The sequence below is a fragment of the Gorilla gorilla genome, chromosome 18 (genome assembly GCF_029281585.2).
Source record: "Gorilla gorilla gorilla isolate KB3781 chromosome 18, NHGRI_mGorGor1-v2.1_pri, whole genome shotgun sequence".
Taxonomy (NCBI): Eukaryota; Metazoa; Chordata; class Mammalia; order Primates; family Hominidae; genus Gorilla; species Gorilla gorilla.
The window spans coordinates 8132606-8149562 of record NC_073242.2 but is presented as its reverse complement, the minus strand read 5'-3'; the positions used below and the strand labels follow the sequence as shown (position 1 = coordinate 8149562).

At 48.1% G+C, this 16957-nt stretch overlaps 1 protein-coding gene across 4 annotated transcripts in view; it reads right to left on the bottom strand.

Annotated features, from left to right (window-relative positions):
- Positions 1 to 16935, bottom strand: part of HMOX2 (heme oxygenase 2) — a 36164-nt gene extending 19229 nt beyond the window's left edge. Inside the window, exons 1-2 of one of the 4 annotated variants that reach the window (XM_055365168.2) lie at positions 15151 to 15269; positions 7879 to 7996 (exon numbers count right to left, since the gene is read on the bottom strand). In XM_055365168.2, the coding sequence (XP_055221143.2) occupies positions 7879 to 7957 (79 nt within the window). In that variant the 5' untranslated portion in view covers positions 7958 to 7996; positions 15151 to 15269. Of the gene's footprint in view, positions 1 to 2867; positions 2980 to 7878; positions 7997 to 15150; positions 15301 to 16788 lie in introns of those variants that run through there. The other 3 variants (XM_019011801.2, XM_019011802.3, XM_019011799.4) reach the window with 3 other exon arrangements.
- Between the last annotated feature and the right edge of the window lie 22 nt (positions 16936 to 16957).

Here is a 16957-nt window from a genome sequence, read left to right as displayed (position 1 = left end):
CAAGGAGATCCTGAACATGACTTAGGTGAAGGGCCCTCCAGTAACCGAGAATCAGGATGGAAGACAGGACACACTTTTGTTTCTTTAGAGCGACTTATAAAAAGTAAAGGTTTAATTAGGTAACTGAAAATTTACTTTGTCCTGTGACAAATCTGATTTGCATTTTTATCTCATGACAACCAATCTCCAATCCAGTGTTTCTCCACCGGGGGCCAACTTGTCCCCCAAGGAACATGTTTGGAGACGTGGAAATGTTTGCAGACATATTTAGTTGTCACAACTGAAAGATGGGAGTGTGCTACTGACAACAGTGGGTAGAGGTCAGGGATACTGCTCAATGTCCTATAGTGCACAAATGTGCTTGCACGCACGCACGCACACACACACACACACACACATACCCCACCACCACAATCTAGCCCAAAATGTCAACAGCACTAACGCTGAGAAACCCTGCCAGACCACAAAAGCAGTGTGCATTCAAAAGAAGACATGAGAGTAATACCCCTCTCATCCCTTCATCAATTTACAGAGACGAGATTGTTAGTCACCTTTATCAAATATCCCTTACATAGATTTCTGAGGAAACTGAATTTCCACCAAAAAAACAGAAGAAGCTATTAGAGGCAGCTTGGCACTGCCCACAAATGACAACGAAAAGGGTTACAGTATCTTCCTGGGAATAGACCTTATTTGTATGTATTTGGATGCCTGGAAGCTAAACATTTAAAACAAACCCAGTAACAAAGCCAGGCAGGCTGAAGCCCCTGACAGAAATGTGTTTATTACTTCTTTGTGGGATGGAACATATAACTGGGAGAAATTTGATTTTCGTTTATCAGTCTGGTACCTGACTGCTAAGAAAGCTAAGAATGAGAAGAACTAACTTCTACTACCAGGTCTGCTACTAGCTAGCTGTAGGACTTCCTTGGAGCTCCAAGGAGTCATTTCTCAGTGAACTGCAGGGAGGATGGCTTTGAACAGGAGGCAAAGCAGGAAAGGCTGTGGGCCTCCCATACCCTGCTTCAGTCAGAACAGCTCCCCTCTTCCTTGCTATATTTCATCCAAGAAAAAGCTTGTGCTGCTTCTAAAAATAAGATCCAAAAAACAACTAAGTGATAATATTATAGGCCTGATATTACATTCAGAGCTACCTAAGTAAGCCTTTTGTGATCCATCCTAGCACTCGTATCTCGTTATGGTATGTGTATGTTTATATGTTTGTTTTCCAGATTACAGGTCATTTATCTTGGCCTCCTACTGCCCAATTACACATCAGTCAGGGTTTGTTGACTGAATGAATGATTTCCAGAATACAAGGTATTCTCAAAATTGAGGCATTCTCAAAGTGCTGATGACAGAGGGCAATTAAAGGTGAATCTCAGATATAAGAATAATGGGCTGGGCGTGGTGGCTCATGCCTGTAATCCCAACACTTTGGGAGGCTGAGGCAGGCGGATCACGAAGTCAGGAGATCGAGACCAACCTGGCTAAAACGGTGAAACCCCGTCTCTACTAAAAATACAAAAAATTAGCCAGGCATGGTGGCAGGCACCTGTAGTCCCAGCTACTCAGGAGGCTGAGGCAGGAGAATGGCGTGAACTCGGGAGGCGGAGCTTACAGTGAGCGGAGATCGCGCCACTGCACTCCAGCCTGGGGGACAGTGTGAGACTCCATCTCAAAAAAAAAAAAAAAAAAAAAAAAAAAAAAAGAATGGGGCAGGTGTGGTAGCTCACACCTGTAATCCTAACAGTTTGGGAGGCTGAGGCAGGAGGATCACTGAGGCCAGGAGTTCAAGACCAGCCTGGGTAACATATGGAGATCCCTGTTGCTACCTCCCACCAAAAATTATAAAATTAGCTGGATGAGGCTCGGCGCAGTGGCTCACACCTGTAATCCCAGCACCTTGGGAGGCCAAGGCAGGTGGATAGCTTGAGCACAGGAGTTCCAGACCAGCCTGGGCAACATGGTGAAACCCCATCTCTACAAAAAATACAAAACTTAGCCAAGCATGGTGGCACACGCCTGTAGTCCCAGCTACCTGGGAGGCTGAGGTAGGAGTATCACTTGACCCTGGGGGTGGAGGCTGCAGTGAGCCAAGACCGTGCCACTGCACTCCAGCCTATGTGACAGAGCAGGACTCTGTTTCAAAAAAATTTTTTAAATAAAATAAAATTAGCTGGATGTGGTGGTGAGTGCTTGTGGTCCCAGCTACTCGTGAGGCTGAGGCGGATCACGTGAGCCCATGACTGTGCCACTGCAAAAGGAAGAAAGGAAGAAAATAAGGAAGGAAGGGAGAGAGGGAGGGAGGATGATGGCTGCCTAGTGACTAAACACTTGGTGAAAGATAAGAATGGCCTTGTGGGGGGAATAAGCGTTTGATGCTTTGTGCTCGAGTAACTCACTGTTTCATGTATGAAGGGAAAATGCTGCATTACATTGGTCTTAAACTGGCTTCCGTACATTCCACAGATATGACTACTAAGAGCGTACCTTTTAGATTTTGTTTTATGGTCTCTGAAAGCCTGATTGGTAGCATAACACTGCGTTACTTGTCCCCTCCTTATATAAAGAAATGTATACCAGCCTGGGCAACATGGCAAAAACCCTGTCTCTACAAAAAAACTACAAAAATTAGCTGGGCGTGGTGGCACATGCCTGTCATCCCAGCTACTCAGGAGTCCTAGGCAGGAGGATTGCTTGAGCCCAGGAGGTGGAGGTTGTACTGAGCCAAAAACACACCACTGCACTCCAGCCTGGGCGACAGAGTGAGATCCTGTCTCAAAAAAAAAAAAAAGAAATGTACAGGCACATTTTTAACAGTCATGGTAGCAAATGCTTGCCAGCCTTCTCCACTCAACACATACACAAACCACTGACTCCTTGATGTCTACATCTGTGAAAAAACATCCAATGTCCTCCAAGTTGTCCTTAGAGTCTGGGTTTCATAGCAGCAGCAAGGTCTCTTCATGTTGTTCTCTAGGGAAGGGGTCAGCCACAAAAAGGCAATAGTTACACAACTTCGTAACAAACCCACATCCTGTATCTATGTACATTTTGGAGGAAACACCAAGGCCTTAGGTTATCATTATTGCAAAGGAAAATGCTACAGTTATCATAATTTACTGAAAAAAAAATCAAAAATCCCAGCAGTTTGCTGTAAAACTGTGTAACTTCCTGTCACAATCTTCTCCAATGGGGCAGCACCCACAACTATACACATTAAAGTGAAGTTTAATGTCCAAAAGTTTAATTCCTTTAATTCCCAAGAGTTCCCAGAACTGGTCAAACATCATTATCTCCATTAATCATTATTCAGAGGAAATTCAAACAGCCCAGAACATCAACTACTGACTGAGGACATGATTAGGCAACAATGAATGAATAGCTTTAGAAAAAAGCAGACATAATGGAAAAGGCAACTGTCCAACAGTTCAGGCATTCTCCAGGGCTGTGAGAGGTATACTCAAGCCTTTTTTTTTTTTTTGAGATGGAGTTTCCTTCTCGTTGCAGCGAAACAATGGAGTGCAATGGCACGGTCTGAGCTCACTGCAACCTCTGCCTCCCGGGTTCAAGTGATTCTCCTGCCTCAGCCTCCTGAGTAGCTGGGATTACAGGCATGCACCACCACACCCGGCTACATTTTTTTTTTTTTTTTTTTTTTGAGACAGAGTTTCGCTCTTGTTGCCAAGGCTGGCATGCAATGGCGTGATCTCCCCTCACCGCAACCTCCGACTCCTGGGTTCAAGCAGTTCTCCTGCCTCAGCCTCCCGAGTAGCTGGGATTACAGGCATATGCCACGACGCCCGGCTAATTTTTTTTTTTTTTTGAGACGGAGTCTCGCTCTGTCTCTCAGGCTGGTGTTCTCGGCTCACTGCAACCTCCGCCTCCCGAGTTCACGCCATTTTCCCACCTCAGCCTCCCGAGTAGCTGGGACTACAGGCGCTGGCCACCACGCCCAGTTAATTTTTTGTATTTTTAGTGGAGACAGGGTTTCACCATTCACAGGATGGTCTCGATCTCCTGACCTTGTGATCCACCCGCCTCGGCCTCCCAACGTGCTGGGATTACAGGTGTGAGCCACTGCGCCCAGCAATTTTGTATTTTTAGTAGACATGGGGTTTCTCCATGTTGGTCAGGCTGGTCTCAAACTCCCAACCTCAGGTGATCCACCTGCCTCGGCCTCCCAAAGTGCCGGGATTACAGGTATGAGCCACTGCGCCGGGCTACGCCTGGCTAATTTTGTAGTTTTAGAGGTCAGGCTGGTCTCAAACTCCTGATCTCAGGTGATCCGCCCACGTAGGCTTCCCAAAGTGCTGGGATTACAGGCGTGAGCCACTGTGCCCAACCTCTTTTTTTTTTTTTTTTTTTGAGACAGGGTCTCGCTGTGTTGCTCAGGCTGAAGTGCACTGGGTCATTCATAGCTCACTGCAGCCTCAACTCCTGGGTTCAGGTGATACTTCCAACTTAGCCTCTCGAGCAGCTGGGACTACAGGCATTCACTACCATGTCTAGCTAATTTAAAAATTTTTTTGTAGAGACAGGGTCTCACTATGTTGCCCAGGTTGGTCTCAAACTCCTGGGCTCAAGCAATCTCTCTTTGGCCTCCCAAAGTACTGGGATTACAGGCGTGGGCCACCATGCCCAGCCTCAAGTCCTTTTTCAAACAAAACCCTACACGAATGGCCAATACATAAAGGAAATAAGTGAGCTTCCATACTTAAAATGAGGAGGGAAAGAGAAAGGAGGGGCAAAAGGGACTGAACTCAGCTCCTCATTCCCCTCAGGACCTTGAGCTCGGCCTAGTTTGCTCAGCTGTGGTCTAGGAGACATAAGATATTCAATTAAACATTTGCTGGCTACCATTTCCCACTACCTGTGCTAAGTGACCAGTGGCTCTGGGCACGGTCTCTTATCTTAGGCCTGTATGTCCAAATCAACAGTGGGAAGCTGGGCCTGGATTAGCCACTGTTCCCAGACCTGACCTGCCCAGAGCTTTCTGGCCGCTGGGCCAGAGCTCCCTCTACTCTTTCACATATCATTTCCAGTTGCCCACTAGTTCCTCGAAAACTTCATGACCTTCCAAAAAACCATGTAGTTCCTGTGTCTTCCAACTCACCTCATCCCCAGCATTGGTACTGAGCTCTAACCCTGTATTAGGGACAGACATACTCTAATCAGCTGTCCTTGACTAAAGGCAGACCTTGAGCTTCAAACACTTCTGCCTCACCCACACTAGCCAGTTAAGTTGCTGTGGCCTCAGCAGTCCTCTCCTAGGAACCAGATTAGACCACTGCCTACACATGGGGACACGCTGTCCTTTGGACAAGTACTCAGGCAAGTCCCTTGACAGTTGGTGTTTGGTAAAAGGCTGTTTGTTTACAAAGGAATGTCCTAGGGTTTCTGTCTTTAATCTACTCAAATACTTCCTTTTTTGAACACAACTTGTGTTTGAAGACACAAATTGAGAGATGTGTACTTTTGAAGATGGGAAGAAAGGGTACTTGTCAGAACAATCCTTATCCTTTTTTGGTTGCAAATCCCTTTCAGAATCAGAGCAAGGCTTCAGATTCTCTCTCCAGGACAATCATATAGTTTAAAAATGTTGCCTGTGGCCAGGCATGGTGGCTCAAGCCTGTAATCCCAGCACTTTGGGAGGCTGAGGCGGGTGGATCACCACCTGAGGTCAGGAGTTCGAGACCAGCCTGGCCAACATGGTGAAACCTTGTCTCTACTAAAAATGCAAAAATTAGCCGGGCGTGGTGGCAGGTGCCTTAATCCCAGCTACCTGGGAGGCAGAGGTAGGAGAATTGTTTGAACCCGGGAGGCAGAGGTTGCAGTGAGCCGAGATCGAGCCATTGCACTCAAGCCTGGGGGACAAGAGCGAGACTTCTCTCAAAAACAAAAACAAAAACAAAAACAAAAAAATCAATCCCTGTTCTAAAAGGAGTCTATCAGTGACATTCTCTTTTTATGGGTAAAGTTTTTAGTAAGACCCTGAGTGCTCTAAGAAGGGTTTCTTCTTTCTTTGGCCTCCTTCCTTCTCTTCTCTTCCTACTGTGTCCTAGTGGGTTCAGTACAAGTTCTCCCGTTTTCTCCATTTCTCCACTCTTTAACTTCCCTGGCCTCTCAAAACTCTCATAAACCTTACAAAGTGATTTTACCGTTTTGTGTCTTCCCACAGTTACTACCAGCTCCTAGTAAACAAAGACTATGCTTGGTTTGTTGCTGTATTTGCACATCCCCTCAGTGCCAATACTCTGCATACCTTAGCTCAATACAGTACAGTCAGCCCTCCATATCCATGGGCTCTGCATCTGCGGATTCAAACAACCTCAGATTAAAAATATTCAGAAAAAGGCCTGACATGGTGGCTCACCCCTGTAATCATAGCACTTTGGGACATGGAGGTGGGTGAATCACTTAAGGTCAGGAGTTCGAGATCAGCCTGGCCAACATGGTGAAACCCGGAATCTGCTAAAAATATAAAAATTAGACGGGGGTTGTGGCAGGCACCTGTAATCCCAGCTACTCGGGAGGCTAAGGCAAGAGAATTGCTTGAACCCAGGAGGTGGAGGCTGCAGTGAGCCAAGACTGCGCCACTGCACTCCAGCCTTGGTGACAAAGTGAGATGCCGTCTCAATCAACCAATCAATCTTCAGGGAAAAAAAAAAAAACAGATGGCTACATATGTACTACACATGTACAGATTTTTTTTCTTATCATGATTACCTAAACGATACAGTATAACAACTATTTACATAGCACTGTATTGGGTATTATAAATACAGATGATTTTTAAAGTATACAGAAGATATGCATAGGTTATATGCAAATTCTATACACCATTTTATATAAGAAACTTAAGCTGGGCACAGTGGCTCATGCCTGTAATACCAGCACTTTGGGAGGCCGCGGCAGGCGGATCACCTGAAGTCAGGAGTTCGAGACCAGCCTGGCCAATATGGTGAAACCTCATCTCTACTAAAAATACAAAAATCAGCCAGGCGTGGTGTTGCACACCTGTAATCCCAGCTACTCGGGAGGCTGAGGCAGGAGAATCGTTTGAACCCGGGAGGCAGAGATTGCAGTGAGCCGAAATAGTACCACTGCACTCCAGCCTGGGTGACAGTGCAAGACTCCGTCTCAAAAAAAAAAAAAAAAAAAGAAAAGAAAAGAAACTTGAGCATCCTGGATCTTGGTACCCTTGAGGGGTCCTGGAACTAATCTCCACAGATACTGAGGGATAACTATATATACTTGTCAAATGTCCTCATATTACTGTTTCTTGATCCTTCTACCTTTAGGCATTTGGACTTGAATGTGTTGCCTCCTTTAAAATTTGGGCATATGAGGCCGGGTGCAGTGGCTCACGCCTGTAATCCCAGCACTTTGGGAGGCCAAGGTGGGCGGATCATGAGGTCAGGAGATTGAGACCATCCTGGCTAACACGGTGAAACCCCGTCTCTACTAAAGATACAAAAAATTAGCCGGGCATGGTGGTGGGAGCCTGTAGTCCCAGCTACTCGGGAGGCTGAGGCAGGAGAATGGCGTGAACCTGGGAGGCGGAGCCTGCAGTGAGCCGAGATGGCGCCACTGCACTCCAGCCTGGGCGACAGAGCAAGACTCCGTCTCAAAAAACAAAAAAAAAAAAAAAAAAATTTGGGCATATGCACGGGTGTGATACTGTAATTTAGAAGAAGATACGGAGATAAATTTGAGGCTGGAAGCAGAGGCTCACGCCTGTAATCCCAGCACTTCAGGAGGCTGAGGCGGGCAGATCACTTGAGGTCAGGAGTTCAAGACCAGCCTGGTTAATATGGTGAAACCCCGTCTCTATTAAAAATACAAAAATTAGCCAGGTATAGTGGCGCACACCTGTAGTCCCACCTACTCGGGAGGCTGAGGCAGGAAAATCGCTTGAATCCGGGAAGCGGAGGTTGCAGTGAGCCGACATAGCGCCATTGCACTCCAGCCTGGGTGTTGCAGCAAGACTCTGTCTCAAAACAGAAACAAACAAAAAGATTTATAGATATATTTGATCTGCACCCTAGGTTCCTGACACAAAGCTCCTAAAACCTTTGTAGATGGGGGCACTAGGAGAATCTTTCATTCTGATATTGGTCTTTAACCTCAGTTCCTGACACAGAGCTCCTAAAACTTTTGTAATTTCCTAAATCCCTTGGAATTTCCTGGGTAATAGGAGCATCTTTTGTTGTAAGTAAGTAACTCTTGGTGGGCTCCTAGATGGGGGCTGATTGCCTGGGGAACCAACCATGTGATTAGAGGGTGGGAACTTTCAGCCCTACCCCCTTAACCTCAGGGGAGGGGAGAAGGTCTAAAGGTTGAGTTGATCACCAGTGGCCAATAACGTATTCAATTACGCCTTTGTAATGAAGCCTCCATAAACACACACACACACACACACACACACACACACCAGGGTTTGCATTAGCTTCAGGACAGCTGAATACACGAAAGTTCCAGAGAGGGCGTAGAAGCTTCATGCCTCTTCCTACATGCCTCACCCTATACATCTCTTCCATCTGGCTATTCATCTGTATCCTTTTTTTTCTTTCAGTCTGTCGCCCAGGCTGGATGGAGTGCGGTGGCGTGATCTCATTTCACTGCAACATCTGCCCCCAGGGTTCAAGTGATTTTCCTGCCTCAGCCTCCCTAGAGGCTGGGACTACAGGCATGCACGACCACACCCGGCTAATTTTTTTTGTATTTTTACTAGAGATGGGGTTTCACCACGTTGGTCAGGCTGGTCTCAAACTCCTGACCTCAGGTGATCTGCCCTCCTTGGCCTCCCAAAGTGCTGGGATTACAGGCATGAACCAGCACGCCCAGCCATCTGTATCCTTCTTAATATCCTTTGGAGTAAATTGGTAAATGTAAATAAAGTGTTTTCCTGAGTTCTGTGACCCACTCTAGCAGATTAATCAAACTCGAGGAGGGATTGTCAGAACTCTCGATTTATAGCTAGTAGGTCAGAAGTATAGGTGACAATTTACTACTTGTGACTAGTGCCTCAAGTTGGGACAGTTTTGTGGGACTGAGCCCTCAACTGGTGGGATCTGACGCTATCTCCAGATAGAGTGTCAGAATTTAACTGACTTAGAGGACACCGCACCGGTGTGTCTACCAGAGAACTGCTTGGTGTATGGGGAAACAACTCCCATATATCTGGTATCAGAAGCGTTGTGTTGAGTGACTGTGGGAACAGAGTAGAAAAAAGACTTTGGGTTTTTTTGCCTTTCTCAAATAACCAGAAGAGCCACAAGCAAAGACAGAAAAGCATAACCTACAGCAGCTAGTTTCTCAGCACAGCACATTTTTCCCCTTCTGGGTCCACTTGCCTTTTTATAAACACAAAAAGTCTTACAAAGCGGACAAATATGACACTGAACACAGACATTTGAAAATTTTGCTGAGATTGACAAATTCTCAAGTATATGGTAGAGGAATGGAGTTTTTAAAGTTATTTTCTAATTACTGGGATACCTGCTATTACCAAGCCAACCGAAGGCCTGACTTTCCCTGTGCCTTCCTACATAAAAAGAAGAGAGTAAAGGTTTAATGTCTTCTAGGTAGAAGTTAGAAGACCACCCAGGCCGCACTTCACCAAGTCTGCTTTTTCATCTGCCTTCAAACACTACTATCCACACTCACCTTTGCTCATTTATTCCTTCCCTTCTCCCTCCTGCCCTCCTCCAGACTGCCACAGAGATAGTTCAAGGTGACAACGGCTCCTCTGCAGCAGCACATAGCAGTCTTGCCAGAGACAACAGCAGATCAACTAACTACTGAAGATGATGGCTACACTTGGACAGGTGACATTACATTATCATCAACAAACATTTATCACCCTCTTGAGTACTGTGACTACAAAGAAAGATAAGATCTTGTTCTGCACGTCAAGTACCTTTCAATCTAGAGAGAGAGTTAGGTGGAAAAATAAAAAGATAACATAAGGTGTACCATTCTATAAATATTAATTGTGCAATACAGACAACTGTGCTAAAGATAGAGCTTTATGTTCCCGACTTTCCAGAACAATTCTGATTTCAAATATCCTGTTCCACCCAATTCTTTCAGTACACCTGTATGCTCAGACAATGACATGTGTTTGGTATAAAAATTATGATCATCACAGCTACTTATGAGGCCAGCCAGTCAACTAGATTAACTAAAATCAGGATGGCATTATAATGCCAGATTGTTTTTTTTTTTTTTTGAGACGGAGTCTCGCTCTGTCTCCCAGGCTGGAGCGCAGTGGCGCCACCTCTGCTCACTGCAAGCTCCGCCTCCCGGGTTCCCGCCATTCTCCTGCCTCAGCCTCCTGAGTAGCCGGGACTACAGGCGCCCGCCACCATGCCCGGCTAATTTTTTTTGTATTTTTTAGTAGAGACGGGGTTTCACCGTGTTAGCCAGCATGGTCTCGATCTCCTGACCTCGTGATCCGCCCGCCTCCGCCTCCCAAAGTGCTGGGATTACAGGTGTGAGCCACTGCGCCCGGACCAGATTGTTTTAATCATACTAGTACCTTCTCGCAGCCTTAGCACAGTGCTTTAATAGTAGGCCCTCTATCTCAGACATGAAAACATGAGCAAAACCAAAAATACGAGGCCTGGCCAGGCGTGGTGGCTCACGCCTGTAATCCCAATACTTTGGGAGGCCGAGGTAGGTGGATCACCTGACGTCAGGAGTTTGAGACCAGCCTGGCTAACATGGTGAAACCCCGTCTCTACTAAAAATACAAAAAATTAGCCAGGCGTGGTGGCAGACGCCTATAATCCCAGCTTCTCCAGAGGCTGAGGCAGGAGAGAATCGCTTAAACCTGGGAGGTGGAAGTTGCAGTGAACCAAGGCCACACCACTGCATTCCAGCCTGGGTGACAAGAGTGAAACTCTGTCTAAAAAAAAAAAAAAAAAAATAGTAGGCCCTTAGCCGGGCATGGTCGCTCCACCTCTAATTCTAATTGGGAGGCCGAAGTGGGTGGACCACTTGAGGTCAGGAGTTTGAGACCAGCCTGGCCAACATGGTAAAACCCTGTCTCTACTAAAAATACAAAAATTAACTGGGTGTGGTGGCACACACCTGTAATCCCAGCTACTAGGGAGGCTGAGGAAGGAGAATCACTTGAACCCAGGAGGCAGAGGTTGCAGTGAGCTGAGACGGCACCACTGCACTCCAGCCCTGGCGACAGAGCAAGACTCTAAGGAAAAAAAAAAAAAAAAAAAAAAAAAAAGGCCGGGTGCTGTGGCTCACGCCTGTAATACTAGCACTTTGGGAGGCCGAGGAGGGTGGTTCGCTTGAGGTCAGGGGCTGGAGACCAGTGTGGCCAACATGGCGAAACCCCATCTCTACCAAAAATACAAAAATTAGCCAGGCATGGTGGTGCATGCCTGTAGTCCCAGTTACTTGGAAGGCTGAGGCAGGAGAACTGCTTGAACCCCAGAGGCAGAGAATGCAGTGAGCTCAGATCAGATCACTGTACTCCAGCCTGGGTGAAAGAGCCAGACTCTGTTTCAAAAAAATAAAAAATAAAAAAGCCGGGAGCAGTGGCTCATGCCTATAACCCCAGCACTTTGGGAGGCCAAGGTGGACGGATCACCTGAGGTCAGGAGTATGAGACCAGCCCGGCCAACATAGTGAAACCTCATCTCTACTAAAAATACAAAAATTAGCCAGGCATGGTGGCATATGCCTGTAATCTCAGCTACTCAGGAGACTGAGGCTGGAGAATCGCTTGAACCCAGGAGGCGGAGGTTGCAGTGAGCTGAGATTGTGCCACCACACTCCAGCCTGGGTGACAGAGCAAGACTCTGTCTCAAAAAAAAATAAAATAAAATAAGAAAAAGGCAGGCTGGGTACAAGACACTGGTCTGTTATGCCATTCTTCCCCACAGCCTTTTTAAAGTTACTGAGAACTATGACAGTAATTAGGCCTATAATACTCCCGGGAAGGAAACGAATCTATCTGTGAAACAAAAATTAATTTTTTCCCTAAGCTGAGTGAAAAGAATATCCACTTTGTTGGCTTCTGACATACACACTGACAGCACAGTTCACCAGACAACAATCACCTCTTCTGGCGTCCCTTTCCCCAGGTATTCTATTTGCTTACTGCTCTATCTTCCCTACCAGTCCACTCCCTCCTCTTTCCAGCCTCTGCCTTAGACAAGGACCCCAAACAAGGATCACCTGGGAAACTCCAAAAACAGATTCCTAGTCATAATCCCAATTTTACCAAAAAAGAAGCGTTTGGAAACCCCTCAGATCGACAAGCAGCATCCAAAGACACCAAAAACTTAGGCTCATCAAGTATTAACTTCCTGCCTCAGCCTCCCAAGTAGCTGAGACTACAGGTATGTGCTAACATCCTATTTATTGTTCACTCTGATATAATTTTTTTTTCTTTGAGATGAAGTTTTGCTCTTGTCGCCCAGGCTGGAGTGCAATGGCACGATCTTGGCTCACTGAAACCTCTGCCTCCTAGGTTCAAGCAATTCTCCTTGCTCAGCCTCCCGAGTAGCTGGGATTACGGGCTACTTTTTGCAAGGCTAATTTTTGTATTTTTAGTAGAGACAGGGTTTCACCATGTTAGCCAGCTGGTCTTGAAATTGCAAGGCTAATTTTTGTATTTTTAGTAGAGACAGGTTTCACAATGTTAGCCAGGCTGGTCTCGAACTCCTGACCTCAGGTGATCCACCCGCCTTGGTCTCCCAAAGTGCTGAGATTACAGGCGTGAGCCACCGCACCCAGTCTAGGTCAAGTTTTTCATCTCTTTCCTTTCCAAGGAGTTAAAGCTGAATTTCAAATTTTACAGTGAAATACACAATTCTAATTTTCTCTCTTTCTTTTTTTTTTTTTGAGATGCAGTTTTGCTCCTGTTGCCCAGGCTGGAATGCAGTGGCACCATCTTGGCTCACCGCAACCTCCGCCTCCCAGGTTCAAGTGATTCTCCTGCCTCGGCCTCCCAAGTAGCTCGGATTACAGGCACGCGCCACCATGCCCAGCTAATTTTTGTATTATTATTATTTTGTTCTTAGTAGAGATGGGGTTTCTCCATGTTGGTCAGGCTGGTCTCTATCTCCCGACCTCAGGTGATCCGCCCATCTCGGCCTCCCAAAGGGCTGGGATCACAAGCATGAGCCACTTCACCGGGCCCACAATTCTAATTTTCAAATATATCTTCCTCCTGGAGGAGTTATATTCCAGTTTTGGGTGCAATCCTGATGTAGAGCCCAACTGTCCTGTGAAGAGAGTCAGCTGTTAAAAGGAAACCAAAAAATCAAGGTAGCTCTAGCTGTCCAATTTTACAAGTTTTCAACAGACTTGATGAGGGGTGAGCTAAAGGCAGTCAATGCTTTATTGTCTGTAACTCACTGGCACTGGCATTTCTAGAGTTGCTCACGTTCCCCCTTTTGGTGACTCACAGCATTTCAACACGTTGCCACAGCCAAGGAAAAAAGGAAATCAAGTCAGACAATGGAGGAATCACAGGATTTCCCTCTTCACATCCCCAGTTAGATGAGGTCATTCAATGAGTGTGTTTCCAAGGCTCCACAAATTCCCACACCCTCACCAGTGTTTAAACCTGAATGTTTTATCTGATAACTTTTTCTAATTTCACCAAGTAAGCTTATATATGTCTTAACTGTGAACTCCTGATAAGCACAAATTTTGTCTTGTGATAATTTATTTTTTTCTTTTTTGAGACAGGGTCTCACTCTGTCACCCAGGCTGGAGTGCAGTGATGCGATCTCAGCTCACTGCAATCTCCACTTCGTGGGCTGAAGTGATCATCCAACCTCAACCTCCCCAGTAGCTGGGATTACAGACACGCGCCACCCCGCCCGTTTAACTTTTTTGTATTTTTAGTAGAGACGGGGTTTCACCATGTTGGCCAGGCTGATCTCGAACTCCTGACCTCAGGTGATCCGCCTGCCTCGGCCTCCCAAAGTGCTGGGATTACAGGAGTGAGCCACTGCACCGGCCAGCGTTTCTTTTTTCAATCACACTCCACCTTGTCTGGTTTGTAGCGCCATCAACAAAACACAGTACGTAAGGATGGACAGCCACAGGCCACGACAACCGGCTCATCAGAAGCGATTTTTTTTTTTTTTTTTTTTTTAGATGGAGTCTTGCTCTGTCGCCCAGGCTGGAGTGCAATGGCATGATCTCGGCTCACTGCAACCTCTGCCTCCCGGGTTCAAGCGATTCTCCTGCCTCAGCCTCCTAAGTAGCTGGAGCTACAGGCTCACGTTACCATGCCCGGCTGATTTTTGTATTTTTAGTAGAGACGGGGTTTCACTATGTTGGCCAGGCTGGTCTCGGACTCCTGACCTCAAGCAATCCGCCCGCCCTGGCCTCCCAAAGTGCTGGAATTACAGGCGTGAGCCACCGACCCGGCCCAGACGCGATTTAAATGGCATGACACAGGCAGGCCTCGTGCAAAGACTGCAAGGAGGTCCGGCAGCTTTTGCAGGGCAATCAATCCACCCAGAGCACTGCGCTCAGAAGGTAGCAGGTAAACCCGCGTCCGGACTAACCCGCTGCCCCCACACTTGATCCCTCCCAGTCCGACTCTGCTCCAAGGCGTACCAGGGTTCACTCGTGAAGTCACGACACCCACTCAAGGGGCACTTCCTATAGAGATAAGGGCACTAGAGGAAGGGCAGAGCCCCGGTCAATGCCAACAGCCCGGGAAACAGCCAAGCCGGGCTCCAATCTCTGCCGGCATCCCGTCTGCACCGCCGACGCCCCCAGCTACGACCCCGGGGGTCACCTCGCCCAGCACAGCCGTGACGCTGGGAGAGGGTGGGCCCAACGGGGACGCCAAAGAGAGCCGTTCAGGCCTCCCCGCGCCCCCGGGGAGACGACTTCTGGAGAGCGGCGTCCGGGGTTTCGCCCTCCCCTGACAGCCCCTCCGCGCCCGTCTTCGTCCTTCTGCCCGGCCTCACTCAGCTTCCGGCCGCCCCCGGCCGGGTCTCCCCTCAGACCCGCGCAGGGGACCCAAAGGGCTGTGGCCCGGCCAAGCCCAGGTCCGAAGGCCTGGACCGAGGCAGGGCCCGCGAAGGACGCAGCGCGGTCCGAGAAGCCGGGAGGAAGGAAGGCCCCGGGAGGGCGCAGACAGCTCACCTGCCGCAGGTCGCTGTCGCCAGTCCGCCAGCCTTCAGCCAGCGTGCCCGTCAGCGACTCCCTCAGGCGCCGCAGTCTCTGCAGCCCAACGGACTGGCGCGACGCCGGCGCAACGTGGGCACGCAGCGCGGGGCGGGGCCTAGAGATGACACGCCCCTTGTAGCTGACACGCCCTTGCGGGGGGCGGGAAGCGGAGCATGTGGCTTTCCCCAGGTCTCTGGAGGCTGCAGGCTCAGGCTCTGCTCAGCAGGGTAAGTAGGCGTGCTTCGGCAGGAACACTAGTGTTCACAAGAGCCGAGGTGTGTGAGGGTGCCTCAGGGCTGAGCACTTTTCTTCCCCAGTGTGGTTTAATCCTTGTACATCCACTCAGTGATGTAAGAAATAGGGTTGTCAACCGTGGCACCACCCACTTGGTCACTTGCCAATGCAGTCTGCGAAACTGAGTCTCAACTCTGACACCTCGGTTACCAGTCTTGTATCTGATCTCCCTGTTGCATTATTCGCATTCTTCAAACAGCGGCCAGAATGACAGAATAATTTTTCTTTTTTTGAGACGGAGTTTTGCTCGTCGCCCAGGCTGGAGTGCAATGACGTGATCTCGGCTCACTGCAACCCCCTTCTCCCGGGTTCAAGCGATTCTCCTGCCTTAACCTCCCGAATAGCTGGGATTACAAGCGCCTGCCACCACGCCCGGCTAATTTTTGTATTTTTAGTAGAGACGGGGTTTCACCATGTTGGCCAGGCTGGTCTCGAACTCCTGACCTCAGGTGATCCACCCGCCTCGGCCTCCCAAATCACTGCAATTACAGGCCACCGCACCCTGCCCAGAGCCATTTTTTAGTTTTACTGAACACAAAGAAATTACTGAAATCGTGGGCCGGGCGTGGTGGCTCATGTCTGTAATCCCAGCACTTTGGGAGCCTGAGGCGGGAAGATCACTTGAGGTCAGGAGTTCGAGACCAGCCTGGCCAGCATGTTGAAACCCCGTCTCTACCAAAAGTACAAAAAAAATTTAGCCGGGCATGGTGGCTCCTGCCTGTAATCCCAGCTACTCAGGAAACTGAGGCAGGAGAATCACTTGAACCCAAGAGGCGGAGGTTGCAGTGAGCCAAGATCGCACCACCACTGCACTCCAGCCTGGGCGACAGAGCAAGACTCCACCTTGAAAACAAAAAAACAAAAACAAAAAAAAACTGAAATCAGTGCAAGTAGCAGCAACTTCAAAAGTGAGTTAGGGCTGGGCACGGTGGCTCCCACCTGTACTCCCAACACTTTGGGAGGCTGAGGCGGGTGGATCACTTTAAGTCAGGAGTTCGAGACCTGCCTGGTCAACCTGGTGAAATCCCGTCTCTACTAAAAAATACAAAAATTAGCCGGGCTTGGTGGCACATGCTTGTAATCCCAGCTACTCGGGAGGCTGAGGCAGGAGAATCTCTTGAACCCGGGGGGCGGAGGTTGCAGTAAGCCGAGATCGCACCACTGCACTCCAGCCTGGGCGACAGACCAAGACACTCTCAAAAAAATAAAAATAATAAAATTTTAAAAGTGAGTTAGGCAAAGAAAATATCAAGCGGACAAGGCCTCAAGGGATAAGAGTCATGGACATAGCTTTAATTATCTTTGCCTGACGCCCAATACCTGAAAATTAAGATGTTCATGCAAGATGAAGAGGTAATTTTTCTCCTCCTCCCAGTCGTCACCCGTAGCATCCGGTTAAGAGGCTCTCCACCTCGCTTATTTTGGTCTAACTGGATTTACACAAACTCACTGTGCACGTGCCTGGGGCGGGCAAACCCGGAAAGGACGC